This window comes from Taudactylus pleione, unplaced genomic scaffold (genome assembly GCF_031769625.1).
Source record: "Taudactylus pleione unplaced genomic scaffold, aTauple2 ptg000116l, whole genome shotgun sequence".
Taxonomy (NCBI): Eukaryota; Metazoa; Chordata; class Amphibia; order Anura; family Myobatrachidae; genus Taudactylus; species Taudactylus pleione.
This window is the reverse complement of record NW_028284518.1, coordinates 10,435,927-10,457,501: the sequence shown is the minus strand read 5'-3', so window position 1 is coordinate 10,457,501 and position 21,575 is coordinate 10,435,927. Positions and strand designations below refer to the sequence as shown.

The 21,575-nt window shown below is 45.3% G+C and overlaps 1 protein-coding gene across 1 annotated transcript in view; it reads right to left on the bottom strand.

Moving 5' to 3' along the window:
* Positions 1-5,154: 5,154 nt before the first annotated feature.
* The window catches only part of BLOC1S5 (biogenesis of lysosomal organelles complex 1 subunit 5), a 105,039-nt gene continuing 88,618 nt past the window's right edge, over positions 5,155-21,575 (bottom strand). Inside the window, exon 5 of the mRNA XM_088471774.1 lies at positions 5,155-6,147. Coding sequence (XP_088327900.1) covers positions 5,974-6,147 — 174 coding nt within the window. The 3' untranslated portion in view covers positions 5,155-5,973. The remainder of the gene's footprint in view (positions 6,148-21,575) is intronic.

The following is a 21,575-nucleotide window of genomic DNA, read 5'->3' as shown; positions in this document are numbered from 1 at the left end:
TTGACTTTGACACATATACACCTACCTCCTGGAGAGTGTTCTTGATTTGGCCAACTGTTGTGAAGGGGTTTTTCTTCACCAGGGAAATAATTCTTCTGTCATCCACCACAGTTGTTTTCCGTGGTCTTCCGGGTCTTTTGGTGTTGCTGAGCTCTCCGGTGCGCTCTTTCTTTTTAAGAATGTTCCAAACAGTTGATTTGGTCACACCTAATGTTTTTGCTATCTCTCTGATGGGTTTGTTTTGATTTTTCAGCCTAATGATGGCTTGCTTCACTGACAGTCACAGCTCTTTGGATCTCATATTGAGAGTCGACAGCAACTGATTCCAAATGCAAATGTCACACCTAGAATCAACTCCAGACCTTTTCACTGCTTAATTGATAATGAAATAACGAGGGAAGAGTCCACACCTGTCCATGAAATAGCTTTTGAGTTGATAGTCCCATTACTTTTGGCCCCTTAAAAAGTGGGAGGAACATATAGAAACCGTTGTAATTCCTACACAGTTCACCTGATTTGGATGTAATTACCCTCAAATTAAATCTGAAAGTCTGCAGTTAAAGCACATCTTGCTTGTTTCATTTCAAAGCCATTGTGGTGGTGAATAGAGGCCAAACTATGAAAATTCTGTCAATGTCCCAATATTTATGCAATTGACTATATATCTATTTGGATTTATCACTGTCCTTTCAATTTCCACTACGGCAGGAAAGACTATTCCAATTTGATTTATAGAGTGGTAGAAGGAGTTTACACTTTAAGTACATTTCTATTTCATTTTACATAGAATGTACAACAGGAGCATAACTCACTATTCCCAGAGCAAAATATTTTTTGGGGGGTTGAAGCTATGCATATCTGCTTACTACAGTATAATGGGATGTTCAGATGCCAGCCCCTGCAGCAATTATACGCTGTACACAAGAATAGGTATCATACATACCAACCTGACACTACACTATTACACGCACACTATTAAATGCAAACATGTTTAAACAAAAATGTACACTTCACCTAGAATGGAGAAAAGTTGGCTCTTGTTGTATAATGTGAGTGTGACAATACACCCCCTTTACATTTGTTCATTATGTCACTCCATGACCATTCCTAAGCTTGTCTCTGGTTTCATTCCAAGTCTCTCTTCCTTCCATTCAGCAATATATTTACACGGCGCAGATTTCATGTATGGTAATGTAGATGTTGTTTATAGCAACCTGTAATTTAGATTTAGTGGTCCTGCAACAGTAAACCAGCACTTCAGGTCCTATATCCTTCATACATTTCTCCCAAGCCTGTTAAACTCTGGAAGCTAAACCAAATTCTAATAAACCAAATTACAATTATGTTAAATGTGTAGCTGTAGCAGCACATCCATTGACGTAACTATCCTTAAAATGGTCGGTTCTGCTTAAAGACATAACAACCTAAGCAGGCTAAAATCTTGGATATCATACACATACGTTTCCACTCTTCTGCATGATTGCATTTGTCTTGTGAAAATAAAATAAGGTCGTAGTGCAGAAAGAAGCAGCACAATCTCTCTTTAATGTCCCTAAGGTAGAAGACATGGAATTACGTCATCCTATGAAAGGCCCATTGTACAGCTTCCAACAAGTAACACATCTTTGGGGAAGGTCTGTTATAGTCATAGCCACTTTCTTTTCCACCCATCAGGTACAAAAACTCAGATGAAGTGACCAACATTCCAACACGTTTTAGCGATGGCGAAGACCTTTTTCAGGCCAGTAACGCAGCAATGATTGATGATACATCAGACCGACAGTAGCGGATAGGGAAGTTTGGCTGCAGTTCAGTGTTATTGTAAGAAATCTCAAATATTTATTCCATCTCCTGCACTCACTGTAATCATATTTTCACCATATTGCCAGGAAGGGAGCTTTGACATGAAGCCATAAATTGACACAGGCTACTATTGTTGCACTTATTCAATTGACAACACTGAAATAATATAAAATAGTTATATATTTTCCTACCTGTAGAAGCAGGACGACGAAAATGTCTTTTTAAAAGCAAGACTCTTAAAAACATCCTTCATTATTGCACCTAATTTGTTTATTTCAAACAGATTGCTTAAAAAAAGATTTCAATAGATTAAAATACAGTGAAGTCTGACATTGAAGGTATAGAGCTGAAATATAGCTCTGGTGGTAGAAGCAATGCACAGATGTGTACAAAAAGGAAGCAGAGTAACAATCATGTAGACAAAATAACACCAGTTTAAATGGAGAGGTATTAAAGACTGTTCGACACACTAAAGGGGCACATCCACTAGACGATCTACTCCCTGTCCAATCTCTAAACGATTTTCCCTTGAAATTTTATCTTTCAGTCTGAACGATTTGTAAACTATCTTTAATAGATCAAGTGAAATTGACCTGCATGTTCAGTCGACTGACGAGATGATCAAAAGACCAGCGGGAGCGCGCATCGTTGATCGTTAACGACCAAACACTGCACGATTTATAAATGATTTTTAAATGATTGAACGATAACGACGTTATTGTTCAATCGCCTGCTAAAATCGTGCAGCGGATGCCCCCCTTTAGCCGAGCCAGCGGCTGATTTGTTAAACTATACATACTTGTCATCGGCCGCTCGATTTGTCTGGCCAACACATCACAACTGGGCTGGCATTTAAATTTGCCTGTCCAGTTGTGATGTCAGTGTTGGCTGTTCCTGCGGCCAGTGTACAAGTTGCCCATACACACAGGCAGATGTACGGATTTCTCTGCAAGATATATTAGCATTGGCTGTGCCTCAGGGCCGACCTGATAGGTCTGTGAACGACTTCATAGACATATCGGGTGTACACACCCGCAGATGCACTTTGCGATGTCATTCGTCGGCTGTACGAACAATATATTGCATAGTGTGTACCCAGCATAAGATTAAGTGACATTCAATTAAATCACGAGGATTCGATGTTGGGCTCATTGCAGTTAAACCTCTATGAAGTGTGAGCAAAAACAAAAAAGGTTAAACTGTCCAGATAACCTGAGTTACAGTAGCTTGTGAGGCTCAGACTGAACCTTGCCGCTAATTGAATCTGCCCCTAATTATACAGCATTTGTATTGAAAAGTGAATTGGTCTGATACGGCAATAGCAAAAGGTAAGGCCATTTTAAATTTCACTTCATATTCCCTCTGGTCACCACTTCCCTTCATCTACGCTTAAGACTAATTTAATTTTACCAGTTCTACTAAGTTTTTGCACACATGCCTGCCTGAGGCTATCATTTTAATGCTTGTACGGTTGCATAAAGCCTGTGCATGATTTTTTATGGAACAGGCGGGTTAGGGCGAGTTGTGAAAGAAGGGTAGGAATATTCACTTATAACAAGCCTTTATAGTAAATCCTCCCGTCAAGCATTTGAATATAAATGAAGAATGAGCAAGCCATTACTTGGAAATATGTTATGTTGGAAAATATTTATATATTAAGCTATTGTGAATAGTAGGTGGGGCAAGTTCAGTACTGGTGCATTTGGGCAGTTGAATACATACTGCAGCACAGATAGCGATCAAGTATAAAATGATTATGGCTTCATTAATATTAAGAACAGAACCCATGATTGCGCTACTCATTCTTCTAGTACAAGAGGTAAAGCATCAAAATATAAAAGCCACTTTTTGGGCGTTTCAGATAAGTGCGATGCTGAATAGCCACGGGAAGGAATTCCTGGAGCTATTCAATTGACCGCGATGTTAAGCCAGACTAGAACCACTTAAGGGCTGTATTCAATTAGCGGCTAAAACTGCAGTTTAAAAAAAAAAAAAAAAAAAACGGCGATATTTTCGCCAGAACACAGACGAAAATGCAATTGACGAAAAAAAACTGGAGAAAAGTTTTCTCCATCCCAGACCAGGCGGAAAAAAAATGCAAAATCCCTATTTTTGTTGAAAAATGTGGGGATTTCTTTCAGAACCCTTTGGACACCACCCCCCCCCATCCCTAATGATAAATGACCGCCAAAACAATTTTGTAAGTTGCGCACTTTGGTTAAAAAAAAATAAAACCGTTGAATATGGTTTTAATGTATTGGGTCTGATTTTTCAGGGGGCGGTATGGATGGGTGAAGTGTTTTAAACATCTCACGTGGTAGCAGCAGGCGGTTTTTCACAGTTTTTAAAATTGCGTTTTTACGACACCAAAATATACTTGCACCCATTTTAAATGTACCCCCAATTTACGTGGAACAGTCATTTCCTGGAAAAAAAATTGCTTTGTATCATTTTCAACTTTTTTCACCAAAGTGCGCAATAAACAAATCATTTTTTGGGTCATTTAACATTAGGGGGGGTGGGGGGTGTCCAAAGGATTCTGAAAGAAATCTCCACATTTTCCTTTTTGTTTTTTTCGCCTGGTCCGAGATGGAGAAAACCTCTCTCGTTTTTTCCGCCAATTGTGTTTTCGCCTGGATTTTGGTGAAAAACGGCTGTTTTCGCAATGGTGAAAAAAACTGCAGCTTTGCCGCTAACTGAATATGTCCCTAAGTCGGAGAATGCCAGTTACAGTGCCTTAAGCTGGATGTTTAGTGTTGGTAGCCAGTATTCCCAGACAAAATTGCTGTCTGTAAAGCTGTTAGCGCCACGTTAATCCGGAAAACAGCATCATGACCGGCACTCAAGTCAGATTTTCTGCTTGCACGTCAGAAGCATGCGAGCAGAGATCCTGTAGTCTGATTTAACAGCGTGGTCAATTGAATAGCTCCGGGAACTCCTTCCCTGGGCTAATCAACATCGCAGTGAATTGAATCACTCCCAAAGTCACAATATTTTCTGACAACAAAGCTTATTAATTATAGAATGGACATGGTGTACCAATCATGTCATGTGATACCCAATCATTTGGAAGCCCTATATAGTATTCATGGTAAAATGTAAAAATTTGTGCCACTCTATCCTGACTTTCATTTATCTTTATTACAATTTATTTTAATGAATGTGAAGGCTAAAAGTTGTTCGACCTTTACAGTACCTCCTTATGCCACACCTCAATGATAAATGCTGATCATAATAAATCACAATAATTCTTTGTCAGTTTTTATAGAACTAATTCAAATTTGTGGCTGGTATCAAAATTCAGCAACACTTTGGGAACTGTACAGTATATAAACAAGATGTGAGAATATATCATCAATAAGGCATTTTTTATTTTACAATATGCTTTATCATTTGTGTTTATCATTACATAAGGTAAAAGTGTAAAGAAACATCATAAAGGAAGATTTGACAGCAAAATATCACAAGCCAGTTCACAAGTGGCAAACAATTTGTTGAATTCTAATTGTGGAGAAATTCACATTTAAGTTATTATAGGTGATCTAGCTCTTTGTGCAGCAGTGTCTAGAAGTGCCTTGAGTAGAACCCTAAGTTGGCTCTTTGAAAAGAGAGATAGAAAGGTTATATAAAATAGTGACAACCACTGAATTGTTAACAGTACAAGCCAAACTATAATGTACAAAAACATTTTTCTTCAGACTGATCAAATTGATCATTCTGTTTTTACATTTATTTGCTGTACCTCATTATTTTATTGCTGAACCGTTTAAAAAGGTACAATGGAAGATATATATTGCTATTGAGTGTACAGTGAGGTTTGTACATATACAATTCATTCCAAACATTACTGGTTACAATACCGATCCAGGCAAAGCATAAACAAAGTACACAATCAATAAAATATGATATAATCTCTAACAAACAGAATTTGGTAGAGATGATGTAGTTTTTTGATGATTATGTCTCTGAACACTGCTCTGGCCACAAAGCACGCAGGTCATTGGCTCCCAACTAGTACTTTGTTCACTTTCCATCTCCAGATCAGCCTCAGAAGCCTGACAAATGGGATCATGGAAGCTTACTACCATTCTGTAACATAACATTTAACTGAATGGTAAGCTGGTAAATAGAGATCAGAAGGCAGACTCTATGATGTGCATAGGAAAGTTCTTAAAAAGAGGCTGTTTTGGATAGCTCTCTGTTCATCTGTCCATACTGTTCCTTTAGGCGCAGTACCGCTTTACTGTGCTCTTCATCAACTGCCAGGCGGCTCTGTTCTTGCTCCTTCATGAATGAACCCCACTGAGATGGAAGCTTCTCATTTCCAACTTTCACTGCACTACTCTGTAAAAAACAAAAGATATATAAATGCTTCTGTACCTTTTTTAGGGAAAATAGATACACTTTTGAACTTCCTGGTTCTGTGCGTCAGTCTTCATGTCTACATAATAGACATACACTATGGGCCTGATTCAAAGTTGTACGTAACTGCCACAGGCTTAGGGGGCACTGCAACGCTCATCGCAGATATTGATCGGCACATGCGCAGTAGAGATCGGCAACCATCGGAGTTGTACACGATCCATCGAGTTTACATACAACTCTGAATCAGGCCCTATGTTTCCACTCACAAGTGTAACCACCAGAAGCTAAGCATTTGCAATAGGAGAGACAGTACCATATATATATATTAAAAAAAAAATAATAATTTTTTTTGCTGAAAATACATTTTGTACAAGGCAGTAGTACAGGGCAGTGGGGTGGTGGTTAGCATCACTGCCTCCAGTTCTGACATCATGAGTTTTATTCCTGACCAAGACCCAATCTGTGTGGATTTTGCATGTTTTGTGTGGGTTTGCTCTGGTTTTCATTCACACTTCTAAAACATTTGTAGCTTAATAGATTTTTGGTAGAAAATAAATCATCCTTAGTATGTACTGTATGTGTGTCCATGGGATATGGCCGTTAGAATGTAAGCTCCACTGGGGCAAGGAATAATATGAATGACTGAATTATGCTCTGTAAAGCATAGCACAACATGTATGATACATAATTATTATTCTGCTCTTTAACCCCTTTCCTGCTGAGAGTTCTCACCTTTGTGCTGGGGTAATTTTTTAACATTTGCACTCGTCACATTTCAACACCAATATCACTGTTTTTTTATATGGTACCCACACAAATTATACCTGTTTTTCTCCCCAGAAGACTTCGTATTTTCATTAAATACTATTAGTCCTCATTACTCATTCTAACACATCAAAAACATTTTTTTTATCCCAAATGGTCAAAAAAAAAAAAAGTTTGCTTTTATTTTGTATTGAAATTTCAAGAGAGAACCGAAAAAAAAGTGATTCAATTGTGAAGCACTAAAGATATACTTTGTGGTTCTTGCTTCGCCAATAATACCCCTCTCCAAAATAGTAAAAAGAAGGATCTATGGGGGCGATTCAATTCAATGCGATGCTGAATATCCCCGGGAGGGAGCTCCCGAAGCTATTCAATTCAACAAGATATTTGGTCGGGCTAAAGGATTTCTTCTCACACCCTCCTGGGATACGAGGAGAAATCATACAAAAGTGCTGCCCGCGCGGGTGCTTCCCGCCAGCACTTTACTCGGAAAATGCCGGCTCTCGCGACTAAACACCCAGTCGCGAAAACCGTCATTCTCCGACTTAACAGCACCCTGAATTTAATAGCTCCGGGAGCTCACATTTACAGATGTATTTATGGGACGTAGTGCTATCCCACCCATATACAAAAAAAAAAAAAAAGAGATATGGTAAGAACTTACCTTTGTTATCTCTATTTCTACGAAGTCCATAGGGTTCCACAGGATACCTTGGGGTATAGGTGATGACGTCAGGCATCGGGCACCATAGAGTTACGTTTTCAGCTTCCCAGGATGCACTAGGGTCCCCCGAGCCAAGGCATCTCAGTTACGTACCAAGCCAGAGGCCGGAGGAGGAGAAGGAAGAGAGAGAAAAAAGATCTGGACACACACAAGAATCACATTCTCACCAGAGGGAGACGGAAAAACCGGTGACCAGAGCAAAGCCCATCTGCAGCACAGGTGCGACAGGGCGGGAGTCCTGTGGAACCCTATGGACTTCGTAGAAATAGAGATAACAAAGGTAAGTTCTTACCATATCTCATATTTTCTACTTCAGGGTCCATAGGGTATCCACAGGATACCTTAGGGATGTCCCAAAGCAGTATCCTTTAAGGGTGGGGACGCTCCTGTGCTGAAAGGAGAATCCGCCGCCCGAAGGAAGCATCCTGAGAGGCAAAGGTGTCAAACGCGTAATACCTCACAAAGGTATGGACAGAGGACCACGTGGCCGCCTTGCAGATCTGGACTGCAGAGGCACCACGTCGAGCTGCCTACGAAGGACCCACAGACCTAGTGGAATGAGCCTTTACAGAAGGAGGAACCGGCAGGTTTTCATGAAGATAAGCTTCTGAAATCGCCATACGGATCCAAGCTGCCAAAGTTTGCTTTGAAGCAGGCCAACCCTTTTTACGGAAGCCACAGAGGACAAACAAGGCGTCTGACTTCCTAAACGAAGAAGTGCGGTCAACATAAGTCCTTAAGGCCCGCACAACATCCAAAGTGGCCTCACCCACTGAAAGGCCAGGTGAGTTAAAAGCCGGTACAACTATTTCCTCGTTAACATTAAACTGGGAAACAACTTTGGGAAGAAATTCAGGACGAGTGCGCAGCACTGCCCTGTTCCCATGAAAAATCAAGAAAGGGGGTCTACAAGAGAGAGCCCCTAAATCAGAAACACGTCTGGCCAGAAGGAAAACAGTCTTAGCTGTTAGCCATTTAAGATCCACTGAGCCCAGTGGTTCAAAATGAAGAAGTGCGGTGAACATAAGTCCTTAAGGCCCGCACAACATCCAAAGTGGCCTCACCCACTGAAAGACCAGGTGAGTTACAAGCCAGCACGATTACCCGCAAAGACTTGTTGAGAGCTTTGTGGCTGAGTATCGGACTAAATGACCCATTGGGTTTCTGCACCAAAAAGAGATTGGAATAGAAACCCTGGCCCTTCTGGGAGAATGGAACAGGCACTTCCAAGACCTTCCGCAGTTCCGTGGCTTTGTTCCGGTCTGATGGCAGACCCGTGGTGAAGAATCGAGACGGGGGTCTGTGCCGGAAGGAGAAGGCATACCCATGGGAGACCACCTCGAGAACCCAAGTGTCTGTCGTGGTGACCGACCAACACCGGGTGAACTGCAGCAGGCGGCCTCCCACTTTGGGATCCCCCAAAGGGAGGCCCGGACCGTCAGGCCGCAGGTTTGTCATCTGGCTTAGGGGCCGGACGTCTGGTACTCCAGGCCTGCTTCCGGGGCTTGGCCGATTTTTTTGGGGCCAGCCTGTCGGGGAAGGACTGTGCTTTAGGCCTACCCTGGGCCCTATGAGGCCGAAAGGACGACGTACCTGAACCGGAAGGAACTGCAGCAGACGGGAGAAAAGCCGATTTGGTTGCCGCCAGTGTGGCTACAATTTTGTCCAGGTCCGGACCAAATAGGACTTCTCCATTAAAAGGCAACGCTTCCAAGCCCTATTTGGAATCAGCGTCTGCCTTCCAAGATCGCAACCATAAGGTGCGACCAGCAGCTACAGCTGCCGAAGAAATCCGAGACGCCAGGGTACTAATATCCAAGGTCGCTTCGTTGATTTAAGTGGCCGAATCCCGGAGATTGCCGATCAACTCCGTCTGTTCAGCCGAACAGTCGGAATCGAAGGACGCCTCCAACGTATCAGCCCAGCGCTCCATAGCTCTGGCAACCCAACAAATGGCCATAGCTGGCCTAGCTGCCCCCCCGCAAGGGAATAAACGGACTTTAGGCAGATCTCCACCTTGCGGTCCGTAGCATCCTTTAGGGAAGACATGGATGGCATGGGCAATGTGGCACTACGTACTAGGCGTGTCACATGAGAATCCACCTGTGGAGGGGATTCCCACTTAGAAAAATAATTATCTGCAAACGGATAAGCCACCGCCAAACGCTTCTGCGGCTGGTACCGTTTGCCAGGCTGTTTCCACGCCTCCTCTAAATGGTCCACCAATTGACCCGAAAGAGGAAACACTGTGGCGTCACCCTTACTATCCTTAAAAAAGGCATATTTAGATTTGGACACCGGAGGATCTTCGTCCTCAATCACCAAAGCTGTGCGGACTGCCCGAATAAGTGCAGGAATATACACCTTGGACATAGCGTCTGTTTCTTTAGTACGGAGAGGTTCCTGGTCCGAAAGATCCAGAATCTCCCCATCATCAGACGTCACGTCGTCATCCTCATAAGGAGCAGACAGAGACGCCACCGGCCGCTTATGTGGCCGTAACACAGACTCCCCTTGTAACACATCCGGCAAGTGCTGGACAGAACTAGTCAGGGAATTAACCCACGCAGGCTCCTGAGAGACCTGGGGAGGGGAAATAGGGAGACTGTGGGGTACCATCAATTGTCTCGGGAAACCCTGCATGGGTGACGACACCATTGATTGCTGGGACAGTCCCATCTGTGAGAACGCAGGCTGCGGAGTTAACTGGCCCACCAGGGTTGTAAGCGCCTTAGCGAAACAAGCCCAGGGCGGCTGCTGCACCAGTGCTGTGACAGTAATTGGCCGCGCCAATAAATAACACTGCCGGCATAGCCCCTCCGCGCTACCCTCCCCCTCCGCTATAGGTACTTTACACGTAGTACACTGAAGCTGGAGAGGAAAGTCACTCTCAGACATGATGGTAAGTATGTGACCACTCTCACCAATACTTGCTAGTATAACGAGAGACCACCTTGCAAGCACCGCACCGCACCGCACCGCAAGGGCTTTAGCAGAAAGAACAGGGACAGTGATAAGGCTGACAGTAAGAAATTAAAAGTACAGGCAGCAGCGCTAGCACAGTCACATACAATGCACAGAAAAACGAATTCCTGTACTATCAGCGCTGATACTCAACTACACAGACACAGAGTCTGGTAGGACACAGCGCTGCATACACAGACCTGACCACAGCGGAGGAGAGGTATGCGGGGGGACCCAGACCACGATGCCTCCGATCATAGGCTTCCAGCAGCGTTCACCATGCGTTCTGAAGATGGCCACCAAGGAGCATAGAGGAGGCTGGCCTGGGGGAGGAGCGCTGCCACAGGGCCAGTCGGCGTGTGCAGAGAGGGCTGTGTGCAGCGGGGGGCGCGCCGGCTATGAGACAGGGAAGGCGCGCTCCCCTGGCATGCATTTAACCCCTGGGACGCCGCAGCGCTGCCGCGGTCCGCTGTCCCAGAGGTGTAGTGGAAGCGCAGGTTAATACCTGGCTCCACGCTGCAGCCAGTCCCCAGGGAGCCCCCTGCCTGGGAACTTAGGGCCATGTTCAGCAGGGTCCCACCACGGGACCCCTGCTGGTTACCTGTAATCCCCCTTAAATCCGGCCATGGCCCAGAACATCTGGGGTCACCGCTAGCTGTGACCCCAGATGCTTACCAGCATCCCCGGATCGGTACCGGCGCGGGTGTAGGGAAGACAGCATGGACGTCAGTACTGACAGTCCATGCTGTACTTCCAGATGTGCAGCCACAGCTGCAAAGAAGAAAACTTCAGGGGCTCTTCTAAGCCCCCCTCTAGCAGGTGCATCCGACTCCGGCCGGGCACCACACGAAACTGAGATGCCTTGGCTCGGGGGCGGGGTATAGGAGGGGGACCCTAGTGCATCCTGGGAGGCTGAAAACCTAACTCTATGGTGCCCGATGCCTGACGTCATCACCTATACCCCAAGGTATCCTGTGGATATCCTATGGACCCTGAAGTAGAAAAATCTGTTTTCCATAGCAGGGTTTAATTTTGCTTTGTGATCACTGGTGATTGTCAGACTATAACTACTAGTGGGCAACATAATTTGAATGGAGGACTCCCCGCTTTCAAATAAGGGTGTGCACTGATTTACAGCGGTGATTATGGGGTGATAGGGCACGTAGCACCCACTCCCCATATAAGGCAAAAGTACATTTTTCGTACTATAGGGTAATATTGCCTGCAATACATACTAAAGGACCTCATCATTTGAATTTTAGGGATCCCCTATTACTAAAATGGGTGCCCCTTAATTATTTGTAGCCAGGTTGCCTAGATTATATTATTTTTCTGTACTACAGGGAGTTACTATGAAATCACCAGACATTAACTTTTATGTGAGCGCACCGCTCAAAAAAGGGTACAATAAATTTTCTAGGTGGTTAGGTTTGGGGAATTAGAAGGACCAATTTCATCATCAAAAAAAAATACTTCTTTGATATACCAATCTGATTGTGGATTATCTGTGTAGGGACAGGGTTTATCGTTGGCTACTGTATTTATTACATTGCTACCTCTGACATTAACGGACACAGGGTTGCTGAAACTATCATTTGAAATAAGCACACAGTCCTTCACACAGTAATAAAATATGCTTAGCCTATTGCTGCAGCCATGATATACCACCGAGATATATATATATATATATATATATATAATTATATATATATATATAAAACATATTTAATTTTTTTTAAAATAATTTCGATTTATACTGATTCATTTATATTGTATGTTTTTAGATGGATCAATGAGAGGTTCCGTTGCTGGTATGTTATTAGTATACAATAAATTGTGACGGACTGTATTCAAGTTGTGCTTGGTCCAGTTGTATTTATTCACCAGTGCAATTCTATCCCTTTATTTTAATAAACATGACAATATTTTCATAACATTTCCCGCAAAGGGATGGGAGGGCGGAGGCTGCAATGAGAGACATTGATGAGGGGCTGCAAATGGAGACAGGATACATATAGAGGGGGCTTGCAAAGGAAGACATGCAGGGAACTGCATAGGGAAACATGGAGGAGGCTGGCAAAGGGAGACACATGGAGGGGGCTTGCAAAGGGAGACACATGGAGGAGGCTTGCAAAGGGAGACACATGGAGGAGGCTTGCAAAGGGAGACACATGGAGGGGACTTGCAAAGGGAGACACATGGAGGGGGCTTGCAAAGGGAGACACAAGGAGGAGGCTTGCAAAGGGAGACACAAGGAGGAGGCTTGCAAAGGGAGACACATGGAGGGGGCTGCAAAGGGAGACACATGGAGGGGGCTTGCAAAGGGAGACACATGGAGGAGGCTTGCAAAGGGAGACACATGGAGTGGGCTTGCAAAGGGAGAGAAACAGTGGGGTCTGCAATGAGAGACATGGAGAGGGGCAAAGGGAGAGAGACGGAGGTGAAAATAGGAGACAGAGGGGGCAATGGGCAAGAATAGCCCCGTTTTTCTCTTTCCTTTTTTGTTATGGATGACACTATGTATGCCCTAATTTTAGATCACAGGGCACCACTGTTTTAACGAGACTTCATGCAGTACTGTTCTGTTCACCCAGACGTATGTCAGCTGCACCACGGAATCAGGATTAACAGCACACGTGCCTAGACAGGTAGGAACAACAGGCAACAGCATGGGCATAACTATAGAGGTTGCAAGGGGTGCCATTGCTATGGGGCCTGGACCAAGGTTATAAATTTGCATACCAATTTCCCAGATTTGCCTGCTAAGCAATTGGGTATGATACAATGCAGAGCCTTACATGTGTGACACTACATTTTGGTGAGAAGTGTGTGTATAGTGAATGTTATAGTGGTAAGGAGACACTAATGTGGTACAGTATGAACAGGGGGCACTGTAATGTGTCATAACAATAGCTGATAAGCGCTGTCAAAATACAACTTTCCATGTGTAATTGGTCCGAAATAAACTCACAACAGATTGTAATACTTGTAAAATATCTTATGGCAAGACATTTTTCAGAAACTACAGGTACACACTAGAAACACATACACTGGGCATGCATACAGGGACAGACATACTGGGCACACACATATAGGTACAGGAACCCTGGGAACACACGTAGGAGAGCCATCACTAGGGAATATACTTGGAATACTGTGGCAACACTATTGTGGGCTGTCCCCCCTGCGCTGTTCCCACTGTTTGTTCGGTGTTGCTTCTGTGAAGCGCAATTTTACTTCTCGAATAGGAGCTACACAGGATTTACCTTAAACTTAAAATAATTTATTGCGATTGCTTCAGGACGGAATTATTCAATTGCACAAAAAATGGAAAGATTTCTGAACCCTGGAAAGTAGCGTGGTAGTGAAGAAAAGGATGAGGAACCACAGACCCATGGCAAACTTATGAAGAAAAGGAAACATCGCAGATACGATACTTATCTAGACCTTGGTTTTACGTCTATAGATGTCAACCATGGAGAACTTCCACAGTGTGTATTGCCTGAAAATACTGTCTGCATAATGCATGATTCCAAGCAAACTAAGACGGCATTTAGAGACCAATCACCCTAACATGACTAAGAAACCACATGATTACTTCACCAGAAAGCTAAAAGAATTAAAAGAACAAAAATATTTTTTAAACAAGCATCCATTCCAAGCAATGCTTTGCTTGCATCCTACAAGGTGGCATATAGAGTTGAAATGTGTAAAAAGACTCACACCATTGCAGAAAAACTGATTTTTCCGCAGTGGATATGGTCAACATTATAGTTGGGGAATCAGCGGGAAAACTGCTTTCGAAGATATCTTTATCCAACAACACCATCAGATGACCAGATAATTGAAAAAACTAAAGGGAGGAATTTGCATTACAACTAGATGAGGCAACAGACAGCAACAAGGATGCTCATTTGATTTGATACACACTCTTTGCAGATTGTGACAATATTGTGGAAGACCTTCTCTTTTGTAAAAGTATCACCGTAGGTATAAAGGCGTAAGCCTTGTTTCAGATCATTGACACTTTTATGAGTGAAAACCACTTAGACTGGACAAAGTGCTTCGGTGCCTGTACTGATGATGGTCGCTCTATGTCTGGCTGTTATGGAGGTGTCACAATTGTGTTAAGGAAATCTCCTACTGAGGAGCTGGAAGTCAAGGTCCCGTGTTGGAAAATGAACCGGAGGCGAAGGACCTGGATATATGTCCTCCTCATCCACAAGTATCGGATGTTGACGAGACCTGACCAAAGGCGCGGCATCTAACCTGCCGGGAGGTGTTCACCAGTGACTCCTCCGATTGGGATTTAGGTTTATGCTGCACGCGGCAGGCAGGAATAGAGAAACACAATCACAGAGGAGACAGAGGAGTAGCACTGATAGAATTAAGCTGCAAGAAGAGTGCGCTAAATGCAGATCCTGAGATAATGCTGGCAAATGGAAGTAGTATCACGAGGCAGTATTTGATAAGGGTACTAAGTACACTAGTTGTGGCTTAGGTGCGGCACTGTCACTGGAAGATGGTACTGAGTACACACACAATGGTCTTTAGACGCAGCACTGTCGCAGGCAGATGGTACCATGCAGAAGTACTAGATGAAGGTACCAAGTACACATGCTGTGGTATTAAGACGCAGCACAGTCACAGAAGAATAGTATCATACAATGGTACTAGCTGATGGTACTGAGTACATACGCAGTGGTCTGAGATGCAGCACTGTCACTAACAGATGGTATCATGCAGTGGTACTAGATGATGGTACTGAGTACACATGATGTGGATGAGCACTAGAAATAGCTCTGACAAGAGCGGAACACGGAACCTGGAATGTAGTAACGGCAAGCATGCACCAGAAGAAACAACGTTGTACAGGCAACTTCCTGCTGTCCAGAGCCCAGTTATATACCCTAAAAGGTAGCAGTCCACAGGCTCCGCAAGCCAAATATTACGATGTACATAAATATATTTTTTTGGGACAAATATACTTTTAGGGACGGTTTATGAACTATGGAGAAAATTTTCTTTTTATCGGAATTTGTCTCAATCGTCTGTTCTTTCCTTTCTTACTCCTCTCCCTGATGTCACATTGAGATAATATACCACAGTTTATTTCTAGATGACTAAGCTATACAATATTGAAAATGCAATCCAAATTCATCCCGTAGTTTTTTGCGTGATGCCATAACGAACAGACAAAAATTCCAGATTTTTTTTTTTTGTCTCCATGGTTCATACACAATCCCAAGGAGTACATTTCTCCAAAACATAAAATGCTATGTACAGACACAACTATTACAACTTTATTCTAAGTATAGATAGTGAGAAACTATATTGAGGGTTTAGTAGACTGTCTAAGGCTACAGTATGTCTGTAAATAGCATGGAGACAATGTAATGTGGAGATTCATGCTGTATCTATGGGCATAAATGTATGCAATGGGTGGACAGGTCACAAGAAATAATTTATTTTTAACAGTTATTTATATAGTGCACACATATTCAGCAGTGCTTTCACAGAGAATATTTCATTCATTCACATCAGTCGCTGTCGCAGTAAAGCCTACAATCAATGTTCTCTATCACATCAAAACACATACAGATGATTGTTCCTTTATTTTATCAGTAGCCAATTAACCTACCTGTACGTTTTTGGAGTATATGAGGAATCTGGAGCACCCGTCGGAAAGTCATGCAGACAGAACATACAAAATCCACACAGATGACCATGACTGGGAATTGAACTCATAACCTCAGTGCTGAGAGAGAGTAATGTTGACTATTACACCATCCACGCTACAGCAGCGAGAAAGGAGTTCCAGTTGGAGGAGAATGCTTCCTCCATTCAGAATAATTAGTCATCTACAAATCATTCAGGACTTACCAGTCTACAGTATATCTCTGCATTAATACTTCTCATTCACATAATGCTAAACTGCAGTGGTCATATCTATATAAAAGACACATAACTGGTTCCTGGTTTACACAAATCCCATGTGCTAAGTGGTGGATGTTTGCTGCAGTGATAATGAGGGACAATATTTCAGTGCACACTCTGTGGGGGCATATGAATAAATGCATTATATATATATATATATATATATATATATATATATATATATATATATATATAGAGAGAGAGAGAGAGAGAGAGAGCAGCAAATAGACTGGCACTCGTTGCTACTGAATGAGGTAGGTATAATAATAAAGCGGGTGCCTTCAGTAGAAACACTAATGCCTTGAAAAAAGAGCTCAGGCTCTGAAACGTCGGCAGCTATATGCCAAATACAGATTATTTTTCTACATCAGTGTTAGGAGTGCCGCAGTCTTATTTGTTTATATATATATATATATATATATATATATATATATATAATGGGACATAGCTCTATTATAATAAGGGTAAGTGCTGGGTTATACATGATTTGTAGGTGTGGCGCACAGGTTGATGTGTGTATGGGCTGGGAGAATAATCTGGGAATATGGCTGTTGTGTGGGAACAGCCTGGTACAGTATATGTGTTTGGCACAAGCTTATATATTAGAGTATTATATATGGATGGTAAAACAAGAGATATGGTAAGAACTTACCTTTGTTATCTCTGTTTCTACGAAGTCCATAGGGTCCACAGGGTTGACCTTGGGGTATAGCTGGATCTGGATCCATGGGCACCACGCAGTTAAAGCTTTGCTGCACCCAGGATGCACTTGGGTCCGTCCTCCTCTATACCCCGCCCCCGGCCACAGGCACCTCAGTTGGTAAGCAGCTAAGGCCGGAGGAGGAGACTAAACAGAGAGAAGGAAGACTGGAACACACAAGAAACCATACTCACAGAAATGGGAGACAGAAAACCGGTGACCAGCCACACAGCCCATTTGAAGCCAGGTGCGTGGACCCTATGGACTTCGTAGAAACAGAGATAACAAAGGTAAGTTCTTACCATATGTCCCAAAGCAGTTCAACTAAGGGCGGGGACGCTCCTGTGCTGAAAGGAGTACCCGGCGCCCAAAGGATGCATCCTGAGAGGCGAAGGTGTCAAACGCATAGAACCTCAAAAACGTTTGAATTGAAGACCAAGTGGCCGCCTTACACAGCTGAACAGCGGAGGCGCCACGTCTAGCAGCCCAAGAGGGACCCACAGAACGAGTGGAATGAGCCTTAACAGAGGCTGGCACAGGTAAACCCTGTGCATAAGCCTCACAAATAACGGAACGAAGCCAACGGGCTAACGTTTGCTTGTTGGCAGGCCAACCCCTCTTGTGAAAACCGAAGAGGACAAACAAAGAATCCGACTTCCTAACCGAAGCAGTCCGATCCACATAGATTCTAAGTGCCCGGACTACATCTAAGGAAGCCTCACCAGCTGAAAGATCAGGTGACTGAAAAGCTGGCACAACAAGTTCCTGATTAATGTGGAACTTCGAGACCACTTTGGGCAAAAACTCAGGACGAGTGCGGAGCACCGCTCTGTCCTGATGAAAAATCAGAAAAGGGGGGCGACAGGAAAGCGCCCCCAACTCTGACACCCTCCTGGCAGAAGCAATTGCTAGGAGAAAAACGGTCTTGAACGTCAGCCACTTGAGGTCCACCACCTCAAGAGGCTCAAAAGGATGACCCTGCAAGACCCGTAGCACCACCGCCAAGTCCCAAGGAGCCACAGGAGGCACGAAGGGAGGCTGTATCCTGAGAACACCCTGGAAAAAGGTGTGAACATCCGGTAGTGTAGCAATCCGTTGCTGAAACCACACGGACAAAGCAGACACATGAACCTTCAGAGAGGCCAGGCGTAAGCCGAGGTCCAAACCTGATTGAAGGAACTCCAAGATTTTTGAAACCCGGAACACCTGAGGATCATAGTTTCTGGATTCACACCACTGAAAGTAAGTGCGCCACACCCTGTGGTAAATCCGTGCGGAGGCAGGCTTGCGTGCCCTAAGCATGGTACCAATGACTGAACTGGAGAAACCCCTAGACCTCAAGACGGCTGTCTCAAGAGCCACGCCGTCAAAGACAGCCGACCCAGATCCGGGTAAAGGCAGGGCCCTTGAGACAACAGGTCCCGACGCTGAGGAAGAAGGTACGGAGCGTCGATGGAGAGACACCTCAGATCGGAGTACCAAGGACGTCTGGGCCACGCCGGAGCAACCAGCACGAGCGTGCCGCCGCCCTGCTTGAATTTCCGCAGAACCCGAGGAAGTAAGGATATCAGAGGAAACAGATACGCCAGGTGAAACGTCCATTTCACCGACAGCGCGTCTACCAGACTGGCGCCTGCGTCTCTTGTCCTTGACCCGTAAACGGGCAACTTGTGATTGTGACGGGAGGCCATCAAGTCCAGCTCCGGCAGCCCCCACCTGTCCATGAGTAGCTGAAACACCTCTGGGTGAAGCGACCATTCCCCGGGATGCACGTCGTGACGGCTGAGGAAGTCCGCCTCCCAATTGAGGACTCCGGGAATGAAGACTGCCGAGATCGCTGGAATGTGACACTCCGCCCAAGCAAGGATGCGAGACACCTCCGACATTGCTGCCCGACTTCGAGTTCCTCCTTGGTGGTTGATATACACCACCGTGGTGGCGTTGTCGGACTGCACCTGAACCGCCCGTCCGTAAAGAGCGGGAACGGACAACTGCAGGGCCCGATAAACCGCCCGCAGTTCCAGAATGTTGATGGGAAGAAGAGCTTCTTCTGCAGACCAACGACCCTGAAGTGACAACGAGCCGGTCACTGCCCCCCAACCCCGAAGACTGGCATCCGTCGTGAGCAGGACCCAGTCTGGGATCCAAAAGGGGCGCCCCTCGACCAGATGAGCTGTCTGAAGCCACCAAGCCAAAGACTGCCGAACCTCCGGGGACAACACCAGCAACTGAGAGCGGATCCGGTGAGGTAACCTGTTCCATTCCGATAGGAGCAGCCCCTGCAGAGGCCGGGAATGGAACTGGGCAAATTCCACCATGTCGAATGTTGACACCATGGAGCCCAAAACCCTCATAGCCGAATGGACCGACAGGCGGCAACTGCTCAGGCAACTGTGTATCCTCAGCTGCAGGGAGGAGACCTTCTCCGGGGTCAGGAAGATCCTTTGCTGACGAGAATCCAGCAAGGCTCCCAAATGAACCATCCACTGAGATGGAATCAGGGAGGACTTTTTCCAATTTATCAGCCACCCGTGCGCTTGCAGGCAAGCGACCGTCAAGTGGAGATGATGAAACAGTACCTCCGGGGAACTCGCCAGCAACAGGAGGTCATCCAGATACGGTAGTAGCCGTACATTCTGGTTCCGAAGATGTGCGGCCATGACCGCCATAATCTTCGTGAACACCCTCGGTGCCGTGGAGAGACCAAAGGGAAGCGCCCGGAACTGGTAATGGTGTTGAAGGATAGCGAACCTCAGATACCGCTGGTGCGAAGGTGCTATCGGAACATGGAGGTAGGCGTCCTGGATATCCAGGGACACCATGTAATCCCCCGGTTCCATCGCCAGAATGATGGAACGTAACGTTTCCATCCTGAACTTGGGAACTCTGAGGAATTTGTTCAGAGACTTCAAGTTGAGGATAGGGCGATGAGAACCATTGGGTTTCCGCACCAGAAACAGAGAAGAATAGAACCCCGTCCCTCGTTGTAATTGAGGAACGGGAACAATGACCCCTGCTGTCAGCAAGGACTCTATAGCTTCCTGAATCTGTAAAGACTTGGTCGTATCCTGAGAAGGACTCGTGCAGAAAAACTGGTGGGGCGGTCTGTGCCGAAAAGACAGGGCGTACCACTTCTCGAACCCAGGCATCCGTGGTGGTATTGTGCCAGCACTGGGCAAATAGAAGAAGTCGGCCTCCCACTCTGGCTCAATTGATCGGACAGGGGAAAAACCGTCGAAGCTACCTTGGCCTTTTTAAAATTTGGGTATTTTGACCTGGGGGCGGGCACATCCTCCTCAATGTGAAGGATGGCCCGCACCGCCCTAACCAATGCCGGCACATTAATGGAAGACTTAGCCTCCATCTCCTGGGCCCCGGCATCCGAGTCAGAGTCTTCATGGATCTCCCCGTCATCCGAAGACACGTCCGTGTCCGTGAACTGAGCCGCCAGTGAAGCCGGAACGGAACGCTTGGACGCCCGTGGGGGCAAATCACTGTGCAACATATGTTGAAAAGCCGATGACGAAGCCGCCAGACTCTGAACAGAGCTGGAGAGGACGTCCACCCAAGGCGGGGGTACTGCCTGAGGATACCCCTGAAAAGGTACCATCGACTGCTGCGGCACCGTGGGGGATTGCACGTATACCGGCAAACCCGCATAAGGACCCACAGTCTGAGACCCGGGAGGAGACTGCACCAGACGAGTCACACCCGGGGAACGGGGCATGGTAGGCTGGGGCAACGCCCTAGAAGGGGCCGCAGTCGGGACCGCAAGTTGGTCCGCGATTGACGCCAGCACTTGCGTAAACATTGCCCATGGAGGATCCTGCGCCACTGGGGGTTTAGAGGGTCCAGGTACCAACTGGCACCGCCCGCACAGACCGTCCTGAGACAAATCAACCACGTCAACCCCTGCCGAACAGCGTCGGCAGGACAACAACACAGGAGCCTCGGAGCGCTCATTCCCCTCATCAGACATGACACAAACTTTTTTGCAAAAAAAGTGTCTCACCGAAACAAGGTAAGGAGTATAACACCCACGCACTCCCAAGTATGCAACCCAAACAGCCCATGATATGGTACTGAGGAGCACACCGCAGTATGTGACGGACCTCACAAATACGTAGATTTATATAAGTGAGGTACACAGAAAGAACACCCCTCCCCCAGGCACCTGCGGGCCATAGGAGAAGGAAAGGGATAGGTAAAAAGCTGACAGTAAGTAGAAAATAAGCACAGACAGCAGCACTAGCAAAAAGTCACATACCATGCAGAGAAGTTATACTCACTGCACCTTCCGCTACAATCAACCTCCCA